Genomic DNA, 19023 nt, shown 5'->3' on the forward strand with positions numbered 1-19023 from the left:
TCACGGCAGATTAGATTTGCTGCCGCTAGGGTGCATCTAGATTTTTTAGGCTAACAAACCCAGGCTCATCCATCGGATTCCTAGACAGGGAAACATGACTGTGTAAATTAACTGTATTAATATTTTACACTACTTTTACTGTATTTTGATCAAATAAATACAGCCTTAATTAGAATTAGATTAGAGATTTCTTGTTGAAAATCTTATGGCTTGTCTCATTTTTTTTTTTTTTTTTTTTTAATCTTCATTTTTTTTAACAAAAATGTAATGTATATTTGAATGAAATAACCCATGAGAGAGTGTTTGATACAGTCATTTTTTTCTATGGTTAAGGGTGTAATCATGTAAAGTGTCACTAACTAACAGCCTCTAATGACTAATTGCCCTTGTAAAACTGCAGAAATGGTAATAAGATAAGACACCAATGTATAAATTGATACTGTGTGCAATCACACAAAGTAGGTTGGCTACTGTTTCACAGCTTCTGTCTGCCGGTCATCTTTTTTGTGACTCTCCCTGTCTGTTTAGGTTTGTCTCCAGGCTTTTTAAGAATATTTGAATCACTTTGTCTTTGTGTTTATAGTTTAATTAAGCTGCTATTCGTTATCACCACAAAATCACAAGAAAAGTAATGTGAAGGTAACACATTTTAAGATCTTGGTGACATTTTTGCCTTGTCAAATGAATTGTATTTTGTCCTTTTTGTGTGGACAAGGTGTGATCAGCCCTTTTAATGTCATGCCATCAGCTGTAATTACGAGTGTTTAGCAGTTCCATCCAGATTGAATGTCATATAAAACTCGACGTATGTAAGGTGTTACTTTTTTTCTTCTCGCAGAATGTGTGCTGTATTTGGAGGAATTTATTGTCTGCGACACTCAGTGCAGTGCCTGGTCGTGGACAAGGCATCCGACAAGTAAGTAGTTCACCATTGATTCTGTTCTTACACTTTAACAACATGCATTTAGACGAAAAACAACAACTCCTAACACTCAGAAATTCAATTAGATAAGAAGTAGATTGACTTCCTCCTCTGGTTGATTCACACCACTCCAGTCTCCCAAGGCTGATCAGAGCTCATTTGTGTACAGGGCACTCAAAAACAAGGCCAAGAGATGGCGCACATGAGTGAATGGGGGGTGGGGGGGTATTCGGAATATAGATATGAAATTAATTTTCAGGGAGACAGCAGTACCAGCCCCCCTTAAGCAGCCGAGCTCGGAAGACAAATCACAGACTCTGCCACTTGGGCCGGCGATGAGTGATGCCGCTTTTTCCTCGTGGCCTTACCTCCACTAATTGATTTTCATCTGAAGACAAAAAAGCCCTCTGTTGCTGCCTCTTAAAAAATGAGAGTTCATCTCCCGTCTCCCTTGATTAATCTGTGCTGATAATGTGCGTCAGGCCCCACCAGAAAGGCCTTTAATGAGTTTCAAAGGTGGATTGTTGTCATAAACTAGGTTAGATCTGGGTTTTTTTCTTCTTCTCTCTCTTTATTCCCCTCTCATTCTTTGGCCCTCTCTTTGGCGATTATATTGAGTTTCTTTCATCTTGCTGGTGAATGACCCAGGGGGCTTGGATTCCTCTGGATGTAGCGCACGACACTTACACATGTGATAGCATTAGCTTACTAGTGTTAAGGCTATTGCGTACGTTGCTGGTGCAGCAGCGCTCAAATTAGATGTATTTTCCTGTCGTTTGTCGGGCATATCATACCGACCAGGGATGTGTAAAAAAATGAAAAGATTTCTGATTAAAGGCCTCATTCCCACCAAGAACGAGAACTAGAGACATAAATAGACATAAATAGTTCTGTTTATAAGCATGCACTGCAATTTTTCTCCTTTGCTGCTGTTTTAAATGATCAAGCTATGTTTAATAATGTTCATTGGCTGGGGAAAAAAAGTTATTCCAATGTTTTCTCTGTGAAATTATCATCAGTGATGCACCGAAAGGAAAAAAGTCTTGGATGCAAGACCTTTTTTGTATAATTGTGTTAATATTAGACTTTTTTGTTGAAATTCAATCATTTTAATAAAACAAATAAAATAACTGAATATCACACTTACAAAAAACACTTTTATTGAAAGTAACTAGTGCTGCCAATCAATTAGTCACAAAATTAGCTAATTGATTGCATTTTTTCTGTTATTAGTCACCATTAATCGCATTAAAAACATTTGCGTTGTTAATATTTTTATTAGGGCCGGGACTTTAACACGTTAATTAATTATGCAAAAAAAAAAAAAAAAATTTGAACCACACTTATTTTTGCACCGCGGAACATTTTTCAATGAATGAGTTTCGATGGACCGATTATACTGGAACACCAACTAGCGCTCACGACGAGTCACGACAACAACAAACCATAGTGAACATGAACGAAGAAGCTGATGAGGCCGCTTTGCTTGGCCCCGTGGATGGAAAATTTTGTTTAAAAAAAACGAAAGGATGGAAGCGTCGACATGAGCATTGTTGTGTGTAAGCTATACAACAAGGAATTGGCGTATCGCCGGCGCCGCAGCACATCGAGCCTTAAAGGGGTAGTTCAGCGCTGGGAAGATGAATCTGTATTTAAACTGGGTCATCAATGTAGTAGAAATGTGAAATTATTTTTGAATTTGGTGCCTTCTAGACTGAGAAAAGACAGAAAATGTATTTTTGTCTCATGGGGATGAAAGACTACAATTCACAGAATGCTTCGCTGCCCTGTTAGGCCATTCCCAAAGCCACCTAAGTTACTGGATTACTGTGACTGAGTTGAAGACACTACAATTAAAACCTGAACGTGTCTGTTAAATATAATGAGTGAGTCACCAGCACTGTTCACTAACTGCAGGAGTGAGAGAAATGAGCTCGTGATGACAGCTGAGGTAATCGCGACTACACTCGCGGCATACATTCACAACGCGAGTTCAGTCTGGCGCTTTTCAGTTCATGCCTTTACAAGCTTAACTTTCATAGAAATGAACTTGAGAAGTTAAAACACTTACATTGCTCACCATAGCTCCGTTTAAATGAGTGCCTGTAGCTGCCTGCTGAGCTCTCCCTGCGAGCTGAGTGTAACCCATGAGTGTAACCCATCCCCCATGCATGAGTTCAAAACATGCGGAAATGGCTCCCTCTGCTGGCTGTTACTCTTTAGCCTTATTCCAAACATTCCTCCTATGATGCAAATATCGTCAATTTGCATCATAGGAGGAATTTTTCCAGAAATAAAATGCATAAATCTCTTGTCTCAGGGGGATATAAGGAGGGAAAGCACAATCATTTGATTATACTTCAGGGTTTCTACTGATACAAAGCCATATGCTAATCGCTGAAGTAACCCTTTAAATATCACAAATATGCTTTTGCTAAACTTAATGGCAAACATTGCACTGGTCTGCTGGACTGAAATAAATAAACAATATTTTGTTGATTAAGCTTATGTATTCAATCATTTTTCAATGGTATACTAAAAATCCCTGTGAAAAATTACTTCTCATTGTTCTCAGGTCAAATATTTATATGCAATTAAAATGCGATTCATTTCGATTAATTAATTACAAAGCCTCTAATTAATTAGATTTTTTTTTTTTTATCGAGTCCCGGCCCTAATTTTTATATTGTAATAATTTTACAGTTATTCTCCAAATTAATGTAGAAACAACTTAAAGGCAGTATATTTTAAATATTTGTTGTAATAGCCTCTTTTTATGAAGGCTATTTTCACCGATACTAAAGCTGCTACTAATGTCTGATTTATTTTATTTTTTTACATTAATGATAGACATTCAACATTACAGTATAATTAAAAACTACATCAATTTTAAGTGAACTTAAAACCCTCTTCACATAAACCCATTATAATGTCATATTTACCTGTGGCCTTCTTTTCTAACAGGTAGGGAATATACAGAAATTGAATAGTTTTCAAACTGCCAGCACTGCATAAATAATAAATGAAATATAGAATAACTCCTTATTAAAGCTTCAATTTTCTCTGTTACCTTTGTTTTGATTCTGATCGTTTTGATGCATCCCTACTTTTTCGTGAATCAAAAGCATGTATAATAATTTGAACATTATAACAGTACATAAAAATGCAACAACATAAGTATAAATAAATGTTTTATAAAATGTAATTCAAATCTAGTATTAATTCTATATTATAATTATTAAACCTATAATATTTTCGGAATACACCTAGCTAGAAGGTTCCCTGTATGATTTACAGCAGAATCTCAGTGGCGTCAGTTTACCAAATGCGAACTCTGATGACATCATAAAATCTTGCTCCCTTGACATGACGACAAGTCTAGCTTTGATCATAAACCAGCAAATTAGACAGTTATAGACCTCTGTTATAAGAATTAAGGACTTCAGAGTACTTAACACAACTTTTTCCAGACTATACAAGTCTAAATATTATGCTCTTTTAAACGTTTTCTACATTTTGAATGTGCTGACCAAAAATATTTTTTGTTCATCCTTTAAAGATTGTACGAATTTATAAAACTCAAAGTTTCACAATGTAGGAAAACTGACAATTGGTGAAATTACCACTATAGCCTGTAGATGGCGGCAGAGGAGCACTTGTTTGCTCATTACCCATTTTCAGTGGTGGAGGAAGTACTGAATCTCAGTACCTAAGTAAAAGTACAAATAACCAGAGCCATATTTACTTCAGTAAAAGTAGAAGTACTACAACGACAACCCTACTTAAGTAAAAGTAAAAAAAGTACTTGATTTTAAATGTACTTTAAGAAGTATTCAAAGTAAAAGTCCTTGTATAATAATTGATTCTCTTAATATCTATATTCTAATAATTAAAAAGAAGAAAACAGTACGGGCTGGAGCGTTTTAATTAAGTTAGTTTTGGGTTAACTGTCATGAAATCAGTGTCACATTTTCAGTCAAAATGGTATTCAGGAAAACAGCACTCTTGGTCGTGTCGTGATGTTTTTTTAACTGTATTATATGTTATAATATATAAAAACCTTTCGCATTTTAAATATTTACTACAGTATGTTACTGAGTTTCTCTGTGTGAGCTGCGCTGGTTTGTTTCCATTTCTTCACGAGAGGCTGCGCGATTGTCAACAGCACAACTTAGGAGTTCATTATACATTATATATTATTTATTATCCTTTAAAGGTCCCGTTCTTCGCGTGTTTTCGAAGCTTTGATTATATTTACAATGTGCAAAATAACATGAGTTCATGTTTTGCGTGTAAAAAAACAGTATTTTTCACACAATTTACTTATCTGTACAGCACTGTTTCCTCTGTCCTAAAAACGGCCTGATGATTTCCTTGTTCAATGAAGTCCCTCCTTCAAAAATACGTAACGAGTTCTGATTGGGCCAGCGCTTCCCGCGCTGTGATTGGACAGCAGCTTAGCATGTTGCCCGGAAAGGTCCCGCCTCTTATCATAACGGGTAGATACGTGCACTCAATGTTATTGCAAAAATGTCTATATTGCCTTATCAATTTGAGTCGGAATCAGACCCGGAGAATTTTGAAGAGGATCGATTACAACCTGCTCAGGAAAGACTTTTGCTGGATGTTTCAGAATGGTAAGCTGTCTATTCAGTAGTTTAAACTGATCATTACAAACGCCAACAATCAATAGTGTCTGAATGAATTACTACACTTTTATATGCTACGTTTTTCGGATTAGTTTCAATTACCATCTAACGTTAGTTAACAAAGCTAAACAGCGTTGCACTTTGTGTGATGAGTTACATAAACTGTTAAACGGACCGACTTAAATAATAAAATACACTTACCGGTTGTGGTCCATAAACAACAAAGAGGGAACTGTGTCATCTTTTGAGAATAATCTTTCTGCGAATCCGGCATTAAACTGATTGAGATTGAGGAAGCAGTCTTCAGCAAAATGTGCTGCACATAGTTTTAAATTGTGATTATAATTTTCCGGAACCGAGTTAACCATAAACTGTAGCCATTGATCTCGTACAGCGTCCGTGGGAAGGCCAAACAAAGGTGATTTGACTCCGGGATGAAAATAACAGCGTTTCAATGGCATGGCGACAAACACAATCTACAAAAACAACGCTTCCTATTCTCGACCTGCGAGAGCAAAAGGACAACGCCCCCGAATTTGCGTGTTCTTGTGGGCGGAGGGTTCGTCAACAAACGGTTTTAGTTGCGTCATTAAAGCAGAAAGTGCAGGGCTGTAGTCCAAACCGGCCGTTCGCTGTAGGCTTTGAAAGGGAACTTCTGTTAAATAAAATATCTCGCTTGGCATTGAACTTTGAGCTTTATAATTTTACAGGTATTATTTATGCTCTAACAGCAACATTACACACTAACTAAAGTTTGAAAGATGGAATCGCAAAGAACGGGACCTTTAATTGTCTGAACAAGCCTTAATCTCGAGCCCCTTAAACTGATCAGAAAATTTTACGAAAATATAACGAAACGTAGAAATGTAGTGGAGTAGAAAGTAAAATATTTGCTGCAAAATGTAACAAAGTAAAAGTAAAAAGTATGCACTATTGATTCTACTTAAGTAAAGTACAGATACGTGACAAATGTACTTAAGTAAAGTAACAAAGTATTTTAGTACTCGTGCATTCGGATTGTGATTTATTCATGCCACAGTGGAGGGGAGAGTTTTGTGATCGGGAATGCGCCGCTCTTGTGGTCCGTAACATGATTGTTGGCTGTAAATAAAATGTCATATGCTTGGTATGATAATAAATGCTGCTATAAATAACGGACCAATTCAAAAGTTTTCCTGATTTTATTTTAATTAGTTTGAGTGGTGATAATGATTAAATATATTGCTCTTGTAAATACTTTGTAAAATACTAAAAGTATTTAAAAGAAATACAAGTCTAGAAATGCATCCAAATAACAGCAAAGCGCAACCATACGGTGCTCTGCAGTGGTTAAAAATGATTATAAACAGAGAATTTTGAAGTGATATATTCTTGAAAACTCAGAGATGTGGATTCTGACAGCTATTACATCACCACACGACCTTGGTGTTTGTCAAAAGCAGTAGGTAACTCGGCCGGGGATTTTTACGCGGGTGGTGGGAGATGGACGGCAATAAAATCACTGACTAGCCCCTGTAAATGATGGCAATACCTTCCGACCCCACGGGAAACAATTACCGCCCGAATAGGGCTTCAGGCAACTCCATCACCACTAACGGAGCGAGCTGGAAAATCAAACTTTTCCCAAATTCCCACTGTTGGGGAGGAGGGCCACAACATCATGGCCACCAACAAACCCCAGCAAAGATTGTTATCGCTCCGACTTTAACTTCTGGATATTCGACAGCGGTGCCACAAAGGAATGAATGGCTTCGTTCGCATCTTTCTCTGCTGTCATTACTGAACTACAACTCAAACTAGCGCACGACATCAACGTCATCGTTCTCAGCCACTCCCTCTGTTCGCTGATTGGACTGGTAAAAATTTGTTCTGAGAGCCTAAGACTACACAGCAGTCCCAGATGTTTTACTGAAGGGAAATGAAAATTGAGCGGAAGTACGTAGGAGGGCGGAGCCAGGCTAATCAATCAGCAGATTGATTCATGATTTGGATCACGTGTCAAACTGCTGAAATCACGTGACATTGGCGATCCGAATCATGAATCACTGACTCATAAACGTTCAAATCTTTATTTGAGGATTGAAAACAAACGTGGAAGAGAAGACAATGCTGAATAAAGTCGTAGTTTTTGTTATTTTTTGGACTGAAATGCATTTTCGATGCTTCAAGGGATTCTAATTAACTAACTGATATCACATATGGACTACTTTGATAATGTTTTTATTCCCTTTCTGGACATGGACAGTATAGTGTGCATACACTTAGATACGCTTTCGGGCTAAATATAAAATATCTTAAACTGTTTTCTGAAGATGAACAGAGGTCTTATGGGTGTGGAACGACATTGTTGACTCAAATAAAATTTTTGGGTGAACTAACCCTTTAATCACTGATTGTTTATCAAGAACAGAGGCCCATTTAGGCCCATTTCGTTTTGTGATTTCAACGGAATGAATAGTCTCTGCAACAGTGTAATAATGAAAACAGGTGCCACGAGCACTCTTTTTTCAAAAACGAATTCCATTACCACCTCACCTCTTATTTAACTCTACTAAATCAACTAGAGCTGCAAGAAAAGTTTCTATGATATTTATATGCCGCATGCCTGTGGAAACTGCCCACTAGTGGTCTACATGTGAAATTGCACATTGACGTTGTTGACACATGGACAACAACGCAGCAGTATAAATGAAAACCAACGTGTAACTTGCGGCGTAGAGCCGGCAGATTTAATTCCTGGTAATTCCTATATTGGTGACACTCAACGCTCCAAAATCATCTTGTAAATAGACACATTGAACTCATGTGACACAAATATAACAACCAGGTCGCTTTAATTGATTTGCCTTTCTCTTTTATTAAACAGTTACAAATAATGTTACCTGTAGTAATATATTCTGCAATAAAAATGTTACGTTAATCTGACTGGGAAGCCAAGGTATGGCGGCCATCACACCCTGCCATACCCAAATGACTCCCTTGCAGAAGTAGAAAGAGCTGAATTATTCATATTTTTACATTATATCTGAAATTATGCGCAGTTAAATCAGAATTGAATGAAAATCAAATCAAATGAAATCGAAAAACAGAATTGAATCCAAAGAAAAGCTTGTGAATGTGTAATGTTAGCCATTTTGTAAACCCCACCAACATTTTGAAAAATAATAAATTATATTTTAAGAGGTGGTTTTTGCTTGGCTGCAATGCAAAAAGTAGCTGACTGCAGAAAAATAATCATCTTGTCTTGCTGTTGTATGTGTCCGTTCTTCTGCTTGCCAAGATCTTCTGCAAATCAAGGAGGACTGCTTGGCCTGGGTGAACATATTTTTTCTTAAGGATAACTTTTATACTTTGTGCTCCCAACAAATCTTTCAGGTTGTTTACTTGCTCCTTTAGTAGGTCATTTGACAGAGGTCAGTTTAGTTTTGATATGTGACGTCTGTCCCTGGATGCGGTCAGCCGTCCCGAACGTCAGTTCTACATGAGCGGCCCAGCAGGAGGTGTTCCTCAAAACTTAACGTAGCATACGAAAAACAACCAAGATGACCTTAATTGATAATTTACTGCAAGCTCTTCACAATCGCCACCAATGCCATTAACCCCCATATAACTGGAGCACTAAGAAGTTTCAAGGCAAATTCTTTCATCCCTATTGGATTGAAGCCAGACTCACCTGACCGGGGCTGGTCAGGATCTCGCTTGGGAGCTGGCAGAGCTCCAAACCGAGGTGTCCGTCAGACCCTGAGCTCAGTCTATAAAGCATCGCCTTGAGTGTAGCGTGGACGGTCCATGTCCTCCTCCACTGGCGCCCCGTGTGGAGTCAGCCCTGTGCTGGAGGTTAGCGCCATACATCATCCATGGAAAAAGTTTCATGAAGGTGAAAAAAAAAAAGCTGGCAAGGTGTCTGGCAGGCTGAACAATGATTTTAATTTCCCTGGCATCATAAATTACCGCCCTATGTCTGCTCTTATTACAGACATAAAGCTGAAAAGGGTAGAGCCAGATTAATAATGCATCAGAGGATTACAGACCCTCGAATCCCACCTGCCACTCCATGCGGAGGACGGTCCAGCACTGTCCGGTTTGTTACCGCCACGACAGGCAACTCAATCACTTGTCCAAATTCGTTTATCCATATTCATTTCACACGTCAACAGAACTCAACTGCTGATGAAATCCCTTTTTTGGAGGTGTCTGCTAAGACAAGAATCAGTGTCAATTGGGTTAGTTACATTGGAGGAGGAACCCAAGACATGCGCTAAGTTGACTATACAAGTTGAGAATTACATTCATGCACAACATCTGAATATCGGAAAAACTATTTGCGAATAAAGCAGCATTTTCGCCTCGTGTTCCAAAGAAGAAAATCGTCACTTAAAACACTGTAAAATTATAATAAACGAAGGAAGTTATAGCTGGCAGAGGAGCTACTGTAAATGTTTTTTTTTTATGTAATAAATAGGGGTGTAACATATCATGTCACAATATATCGCAATACTAAATTGCAACAATGTGTATCGTGAATGGTGACAATCTGTATTGTGTATAGTTCACCCAAAATGAAAATTACTGCGTGAGGGAAACGTTTTATTGTCACTGTAAAAAAAAAAAAAAAAAAAAAAAAAAAAAAAGTCAGCCTGAAATTTAAGTACAATCGACTTGGATGTTTACGTTTTTTCAACTTGACTATTTCAAACTGACTTAAAAAAATTAGTTACATCTTGTATAACTTATTAAAAAAAGTTTAGTTAAAACAATGTAAAAACGTATGTTGTCATAACTTATTGAACTTATTAACTTTTTATTTATTTATTTTTTACGTTTTTACTACATTAAAATACTATACAGTATATAATGTTGAATATAATGTATAATAATGCAATGGGGGAATATTTGTGGGTCAGTACCAGTGCTAATGGTAATGCCAAATATTTTATGTTATCAGTAAAAAGTGACCTGCATTATTTTCTATAAAAAATTATAAATTCTGTAAAAAATTATATGTTCAATAAGTTATGACAACATATGTTTTTACATTGTTTTAACTCATCAAAATAAGTTAAGAAATGTTAAACTTTTAAGATGTAACTAATTTTTTAAAGTAAGTTTAACATAATTTAAGTAGAATCATGAATATTTTTATTCTGGTGTCACCATTGTCCTGTGCATTGGGTTACCAGCACCAAGTCCAAGTCTATTCATTTCCACTAGCAATGTAATACAAATTTAACCTTTTTAATCAACAGTAAAAAAATAAATAATAATTGTTAACCTTTTACCATGTCTTGAAGTATTTCAATACAAATACAAATACAAATAATATTGTATTGTGAGTTCAGTATCGTGAAATGTATCGAATCATGACATGGGGGTTCGTTACACGCCTAGTAAAAAAATATTGGAAGTTTAGTGTGCACAGACCGACGCCTTACATTTGGGAGCAATAATGTAAATGTTTTATTTTATATATATATATATATATATATATATATATATATATATATATATATATATATATATATATATATATATATATATATATATATATCATTTTTTATTTTATTTTATTTTTTTACTATATTTTGTCATTTTTTTCTAATGATTTTATTTTTTGAAATTGTACAACACTTTGGTACACTTGGTGGGTTTTAAAGGGCTTCATAAATATATTTTGAGATTTTTATATGCCATTATAATGTTTACTAGTATTTTAAATTATCTTGTATTTTTATATTTTCAGTTTTTGTTTTAAATTTAGTTTTAGGGGCTGTTTACCTAACAGTTTTCAACTAAAAACTGAAACCTTTTTATGTGTTTTGGTTGTTTACTTACATGACAACGGCATTTTTGGGGGCCTAAAAAAAAACTATGTTTTAAAAATCGGTTTCAAAGTCCAAGTTTTTGAAAACGATTACATTATTGTCTTCGTCTAAACTACAAAAACATGAATTTGTGAACGTAACACCATGCGCATGCATATTAATTGTTCCGTTTATAGGTACATAGTGTTTCTTTACAAAGTGACCGCCAACTACTGGCCTGGCAGGAATAGTACAGAATTTTCTCTGATCCGTGTGTACGGGGATAATTTTGCAACCTTGTCATCTGTACACGAAAAACAAAGGAAAAACGTTTCCGTTTAGTTGTCATGTAAATGTACCCTAAGTTTGAACAATTTTATGTGCTTTTGTCATTTTTATTAGGTCATATTTTTATATATAGCTTCAATTTATTTTAATAATTGTAATACTATAGTACTTCAACTATTTATTTTAATTGAAGTGATTTAAGGTGAAGTTAATATTTATTGTTAATTTCAGCTTGGTTAGTTACCGGGAACTGTTTAATAGTTTTAGTTTTTCTGAACAATAACAGCACTGGTATACACAGAATCTTTCATTGATTTAAATCAATGGTGTACTGTTTTATGCAATATTTACCAAGACAAATGAGCTTCTTGCTTGTAATATCCGTCATGGTGTCATTCAGCATATGATCTGTTTAGCCTACACAAAACCACATTTGCAGAGAAGTATATAAAATTCAAATGAGTTTGAACGCATGCATCGTTGGGTGCAAGGTTATCACGCTGATTGGTTCAGAGGCCACTGACGTGGTTTATGAAGACGATTTATGAACGCTTATGATGATCTACAAAGCCAACACTGGCCTTGGTTGCAAGTGAAACTGAATCATTAGCACTATTTCATTGTTTTATGCACACTGACAAGAAACTTATGCACTTGTATAGAAAACTCTTTACATGCTGAGTGCTGAGGAAAAACCTAATTGAAGAAAATCAAACCAATTTATTTTTCTTTTTTCGATTGACAAACAAAATCCAATCCAGGACTCAACAATACAGTTTTTTTCCCCCCAGTTTGAGTAGTTCAGACCTCAGCTTAAAAAAAATCTATATTTTATTGGTAGCAGCCATTCATTAAAAAATGTATATGCATAAAATGAGTTTATATTTAATTAAAATGCATTTATTTATTTTTTAAATTCTATATAATTTTTTCTATATATACTGTATATATTCTACAGTTTATATAAAATTAGGTTTTTAATTTGCCACAATAAATTATACAATTGAAACTGAAATCACAGAATTAACCATATCAATTTTTAACGCACACTAAAACAAATGTTTAACTTTTAAAGCATAAAAACAAATGATAATGGGACATAAGTTGACCTGACTCTCTTAGACCGGCCAAACTCATCGCTGAGCCTTGCAGTAATTGTTCTCTTGATCCAAAAGCAGCTTCCTGTGAGCAAGAGCAACCTGCTACGGTTGCCCTCAGGTGTGTTAGGTTTGTGAAATGTATCCCATATTGCTTTCTTTCACCCCATTGGCTGACGATTGATTGGAAAGCCTCCGCTTCCTCTGCTAGTTCCTCCGAGTAAATAAATCTTCATTTACATAAACAGATCTGTCCTGGAGTCAATCTGGGCGTTGGGGGAGGATTATTCCGAGGCCTGACTTTTCGTCAGGGGAGGGAGACGCTCTCTTGCCCCTTTATTGTGTTGTGAAAGTCCATTTCAAGGATGTCACCCCCAGCCCATTAGTTTGGATAATGAGCCCTATAAAGCACATTTATAACTCTTGACATAACAAGCCAACAGATTCTCCTCTGTTCCTCCTTTTTCTCTCTCACTCGCTCTTTTTCCTTCTTGCTTGCAGTAAAGAAGGAAAGGTCAAACTTGTGCCCTAGGCCACTGGTTCACAACTGGTTCAGGACCCAGATTTTACACTTTGATTTAATGTGAAGAACGGACAAAGTACCAAAATAGTTTAATGCTTAAACATGAATGAAAATTGCTTAATTTAACATTGATATATATTTTCTTGAACCACGTAGGTCCAACAATATGCAAAATTATTAACATGACACACTGACCTTATGCAAAAATGCCAAAGCACCACATTTTCCTACAGTGACACATATGAAAGGACAGGCCACTTCTCTTTATAAAAAGAGCTTTTATAAGTAACCACCTGACCCATGAAGAATGAGACAGCTAATATATGATGTTCTAGTGTTTAATATTTTATCTTCAGATCATAATCTGACCATCTCTTGACCCCTTTGTGATGAAAGCAGGTGTTTGGGTAAAGGAAGCTGGTTTAAGGAAAGTACTTTTTCTTGATCTGATGCATCTTCTGTATTCATGCATCACAGAGTTAAAGCTGTGATTGATACACGCGGTCAGAAGATCAGCTGCAGTCATTTTGTGGTTGAAGATTCATACATCAGAGATGAACAAAGGCAAAGCACAGCTTACAGGTAAGCGCACAATACGCCACAAAAGTGACATTAGTATGCATTACTGTAATAATGAGAAACCATGAAAAAGGTATTGATTGAATCAGATATTCACTGAACCCTCATGAACGTATATATTTAATACTTTCACAATAAAAACTCCTTTATACCTCTAATATACCAATTAACCAAATTGTATTTTCACACTGTGATTGGGTGGTTTCCCCAGTTTATACACAACATATTTATGGACATCACTTTGTTGTTTTAGTTGTTGTTTTTTCAGTCAATTAAAAAAAAAGGTCTTTATATTGAATAAATAGATAACAACTTCTTTGTGAAATACAAAATTACATCCAAATGACAAAAATGTCATCCTGCACATTTCCATGTAATGAACATGGTGATGACCAGGGCTTGACATTAACTTAAACTGCCATATATATATATATATATATATATATATATATATATATATATATATTATCTCATAATTTGGCAGCAGATGTATTAGGCTTCTGTACTTTAAGACCTCACGCATGGATCCAATATACTATTACACATGTGTTTTCTTTCTGAACTGTGTTTACATTCACCACAACAAAACTGACTGTGTTTATTTGAATACTCACCATTATGTTGTGTGTATTTGATTGTTTAAGCGCAATAACAGCAAACAAGAACTCAATTTAGTACTGAGAGGCAGATGTGCCTGTAAACGGTAATGTGATACATCACAATAACAAACATGCACCATACTGTTATCGTGGGCACTTCAAAATACTGTGAATAATTATTTATTACATGCATTTTAAGAATACTTTGCCCATCAACCATTTAAAATGAACAACACGTCAAAGAGGAACTCGCACTGACGTAAACAGACCTAATGTGCATGAACAGTGCATGGTGGGACGTGTGAAGGAGATCCGCATTCACTCTCTGACAGCAAAGAGCGCTGATGGAACCAAGGGAGTAATCTAGCACTCGGAAAGCGTTCCACCCATAGGGGCGGCTATTGCTAACCAAGCCATCACCTGCTGTTAGCATCCCATTGACTCCCATTCGTTTTTGCGTCACTTTGACAGTGAATAACTTTACCTCTGAGGCGTTTAAAGACTCAATTTGTCCATTGTAGGCATGTGCCGATATCAATTTTTCATGTTGCGATTAATTGCTGAAGCTTTTATCACGGTATACGATATTATCAAGTTGCAAAAAAAGTTGTCACAGCATAACAGCTTAAAGAACTATTTTTGTAATAACAAAAATAACTGAATGTTGAAATACAATACAATGCACCAAAAATATATACAGCTCTGGAAAAAATTAAGAGAAATCAATGTTAGGTGGTCTCTTAATTTTTTCCAGAGCTGTAAAAGTACAATTTTCAAACAGAGTAAACAGATTAAAGTGCAAAAGAATTAGGCTATAAAGGACATCAGGTAACAAATTAATATAACGTCTCATTATTTAATGCATTAACTAAGATTGAGCAATAGTTACATTTGGTACAGAAAGTATAATGTTTTTGGTAATGTTAAATAAGAAATACTGATCATTGTTAGTTTTATCTTAGGTCCATTAAAAAGGTTATTTTGTTATTAAACAGTAACTAAGAAATTAACATTACTTAGAATAATTAATTCTTTATAAGTATTTTTTATTGTCAGTTTGTTAATAATAAATTAACATGTTAACTAATGAAGTCGTATGTCTTTTGGACAAATAATCCAAAAAAATTCTAATAATTAGGGCATGTTGTAGTCCAGATTAAAACATAAAAATGTTTAAGTTTGAAAATAAATAGCCTATTAAGTCTTTAAGTATTAAGTATTTGGTGCTGTGATGAGATTACCAAAAACGAATGGCATTTTTAATGTTTTTAAAAACGTCACTAGTGCGTTTTTTTGTTTGTTTGCGGGGTTTCCGGGGTAACCGCTGCATTCTGCAGTTCATCAGCGCCCTCTGCTGTCACTGAGCGGCACTTCAGCAGCGCGTCTCCTTCACTCGTTCATGTGCTTCTCATTTACACCTGAGCGCGTGTCCCTTTGACGCAGAATACAGCGGTGTTGAGCATTTATATGGTTGATGGGTAAAGTATTCTTGAGTGCATTATAATTTTTTTTATAATTGTTAATAAATTATTATTTACGATATTTTGAAGTGCCCACGATAACAGTATCGTGCATATTCATTATTGTGATAAATCGAATTACCGAAAATCGGCACATGCCTAGTCCATTGTTTATTTATAAAGAAACATGAGAATATATAAAAGGCTTCATTACCTTGTATCATACACTCTCGCCCCGTAGAAGTTATTTTTGTAAAAAATAGGCTAACGATTGCGTCATAACCAACGCGACTCTGTCGCACAGTTGAGAAATTACCGTATAGACAGGAGGAGATGCTCGGTAGCAATCTGTTACTGTCTACGAGACAGTCGGGGGGACGCAGAAACATAAAGTCCAATAAAGTCAAGGGGGAAGAATGGGGAGAAGCCCATAGTGAGCCAAAAGCAACGAGACAAAACATTAAAACGTTATTCAGCTTTCACTTTCCACAACTACTAGAAGACTTACAACTGTCAGACAGGTTGCTCACGTCACATCTACGTCGTCAAGCTCAGTCTGAGCCTGCGCAGTTCGCTCAGCCATCAGGAAGTGAGGGCTTCTAATTGACTTAATTTTCCGCCATTGAAGTCTATGGGATAGCTCTGTCTATTTCTTTTACTGTTTATGTATGGAACAGCAGAAAGGCAGCCGTTTGCCCGACAATCCTTGTAAACAAAACACTCGCGCTACTAAACACACAGCCATTCAGTTTTCTGTATTAGCTACGGTACGCATTACATCACCAATTACTTAATACTTAAAGACTTGAGGCTTTTCATTTTCAAACTTAAACATTTTATATTTTGATCTGGACTAAATTACATGCCCTAGATATTGTTTGAATGTGTTCTGATTCTTTGTTGTTCAGTCACTTTACAATAAGGCTCAATTATTTATCTTTAGTTCATTCATTAACAAACAGACAATGAAAAATATTTCTAAAGCATTTAGAAGCATCTTAGTTAAATGTAAATTTCAGCATTTAATGACACATTATTAAAAGCAAAAGTTGTAACTGTATTGTTTAATGGACTAACAATAATCTAACACTAACAGTTGCTTTTTTTAACTAATGCATCAATGATATATAATAACTTCTGAAAAATGTATCTATTCGCTCTGTTAATGTTAATGCATTAACTAGTGAGGCCTTATTGTAAAGTGTTACCTATTGTTCTTTATCATTCTTTTGCACTTTAATCTGTTTAATTTTTTTGTTTACTTTATCCATGTATGTGTATCGCCTTACTGTATTTACATTTTTTGTTATGAGAAAATTATTAAACCTGTTATAGTATGACAACTTTTTTGCAACGTATTTTAGTATCGTGATAATACCATGATAAAAGCTTCAGCAATTATTCGCAACTTGAAAATTTGAAACCGGCAGCTCATTCAGAACTGCATTACTTTTACGTGGCATTGATTCGTAAAGGTGCTGAAAGCATTCTTTAGAAATGTTGGTCCATATTGATAGGATAGCATCTTGCAGTTGATAAAGATTTGTGGGATGCACATCCAGGGCACGAAGCTCCCATTCTACCACATCCCAGAGATGCTCTATTGGGTTGAGATCGGGTGACTGTGGGGGCCATTTTAGTACAGTGAACTAATTTTCATGTTCAAGAAACCAATTTGAAATGATTCAAGCTTTGTGACATGGTGCATTATCCTGCTGGACGTAGCCATCAAAGGATGGGTACATGGTCATAAAGGGATGGACATGGTCAGAAACAATGCTCAGGTAGGCCGTGGCATTGCCACGGCCTACCTGAGCATTGTTTCTGACCATGTCCATCCCTTTATTAAATTGGCACTAAGGGGCCTAAAGTGTGCCAAGAAAAAAATCCTGCACACACCATTACACAACCACCAGCAGCCTGCACAGTGATAAAAAAAGGCATGATGGATCCATGTCCTCATTCTGTTTACGCCAAATTCTGACTCTACCGTCTGTATGTCCACACCTGTCCCTAACTCTACCCTTAAACTCACACATCCCACCACACCTGTCCCTACCTTTACCCTTAAACTCACCCATACCACCACACCTGACCCTAACTTTACCCTTAAACTCACCCATACCACCACACCTGTCCCTAACTTTACCCTTAAACTTACCCATACCACCACACCTGACCCTAACTTTACCCTTAAACTCAACCATACCACCTCACCTGACCCTAACTTTACCCTTAAACTCACCCATACCACCACACCTGACCCTAACTTTACCCTTAAACTCACCCATACCACCACACCTGACCCTAACTTTACCCTTAAACTCACCCATAGTTATGGTTATACATAGTTATGGCCACCTAATATAAAGTGAGACCCATGCAGTGGGACCCTTCTCACACCTTCAAACTCTTAATATGTCCTACATATTTCTCATATTCAAACTTTTGCCAAGTTTGATGACAGTGATGCCGAAGCCCCAGTGTGCTGTGAGTTTCTCAAACCAAAGACTTTGTGCCAAGTTTGTATATACTGAAGCATGAATAACATTAGGTCATTCTGTGCTATTATTGTTTTGAAAAGAACAGCTGCAAAATGAAAGAAAAAAGTCATACAGGTTTGGAAATGAGTAAATTATGTCAAAATTTGTACTTTTGGGTGAACTGTTCCTTGCAATTACTGTGAATTGAAATGGCAAAATATGATTTTAGGGTCATTTGGAATTTTCCTTTTCAGATAATCTCCTTTATATGTGCTCTGTCTGTAATGATTCTTCTTTTTTAAGGGTTTGATTTGTGATCCTGTTTCCCCACTCTCACAGGCAGATATCTCGAGCAGTGCTCATCACAGACAGATCTGTGCTGCCTTCAGAGTCTGATCAACAGGTGCGTTCTTGCTTGCTTGCTTGTCTACAGTCATTTTTGTTCGGTAACACTATTTAAGGTGACGTAGTTACATGTTACTTCATGTAGTTAGTTACTATAGACCTATTTTGTGTTTGCAAACAGCATTGACGTTTATTTGTGAGAGGAGGCTACCTGGTAGCAGAAAATCTGTGGAAGCCACGGAATAAAAGACAAAAAAACCTTTTCTTTCTTTCCTTC

At 36.1% G+C, this 19023-nt stretch overlaps 1 protein-coding gene across 2 annotated transcripts in view; it reads left to right on the forward strand.

Annotated features, from left to right (window-relative positions):
• The window catches only part of chm (CHM Rab escort protein), a 93337-nt gene that overhangs the window by 42662 nt on the left and 31652 nt on the right, over positions 1–19023 (forward strand). For both annotated transcript variants that reach the window (XM_067423224.1, XM_067423225.1), the window contains exons 9-11: positions 839–916; positions 13758–13862; positions 18741–18804. In XM_067423224.1, coding sequence (XP_067279325.1) covers positions 839–916; positions 13758–13862; positions 18741–18804 — 247 coding nt within the window. The remainder of the gene's footprint in view (positions 1–838; positions 917–13757; positions 13863–18740; positions 18805–19023) is intronic.

Source organism: Pseudorasbora parva, chromosome 18 (genome assembly GCF_024679245.1).
Source record: "Pseudorasbora parva isolate DD20220531a chromosome 18, ASM2467924v1, whole genome shotgun sequence".
Taxonomy (NCBI): Eukaryota; Metazoa; Chordata; class Actinopteri; order Cypriniformes; family Gobionidae; genus Pseudorasbora; species Pseudorasbora parva.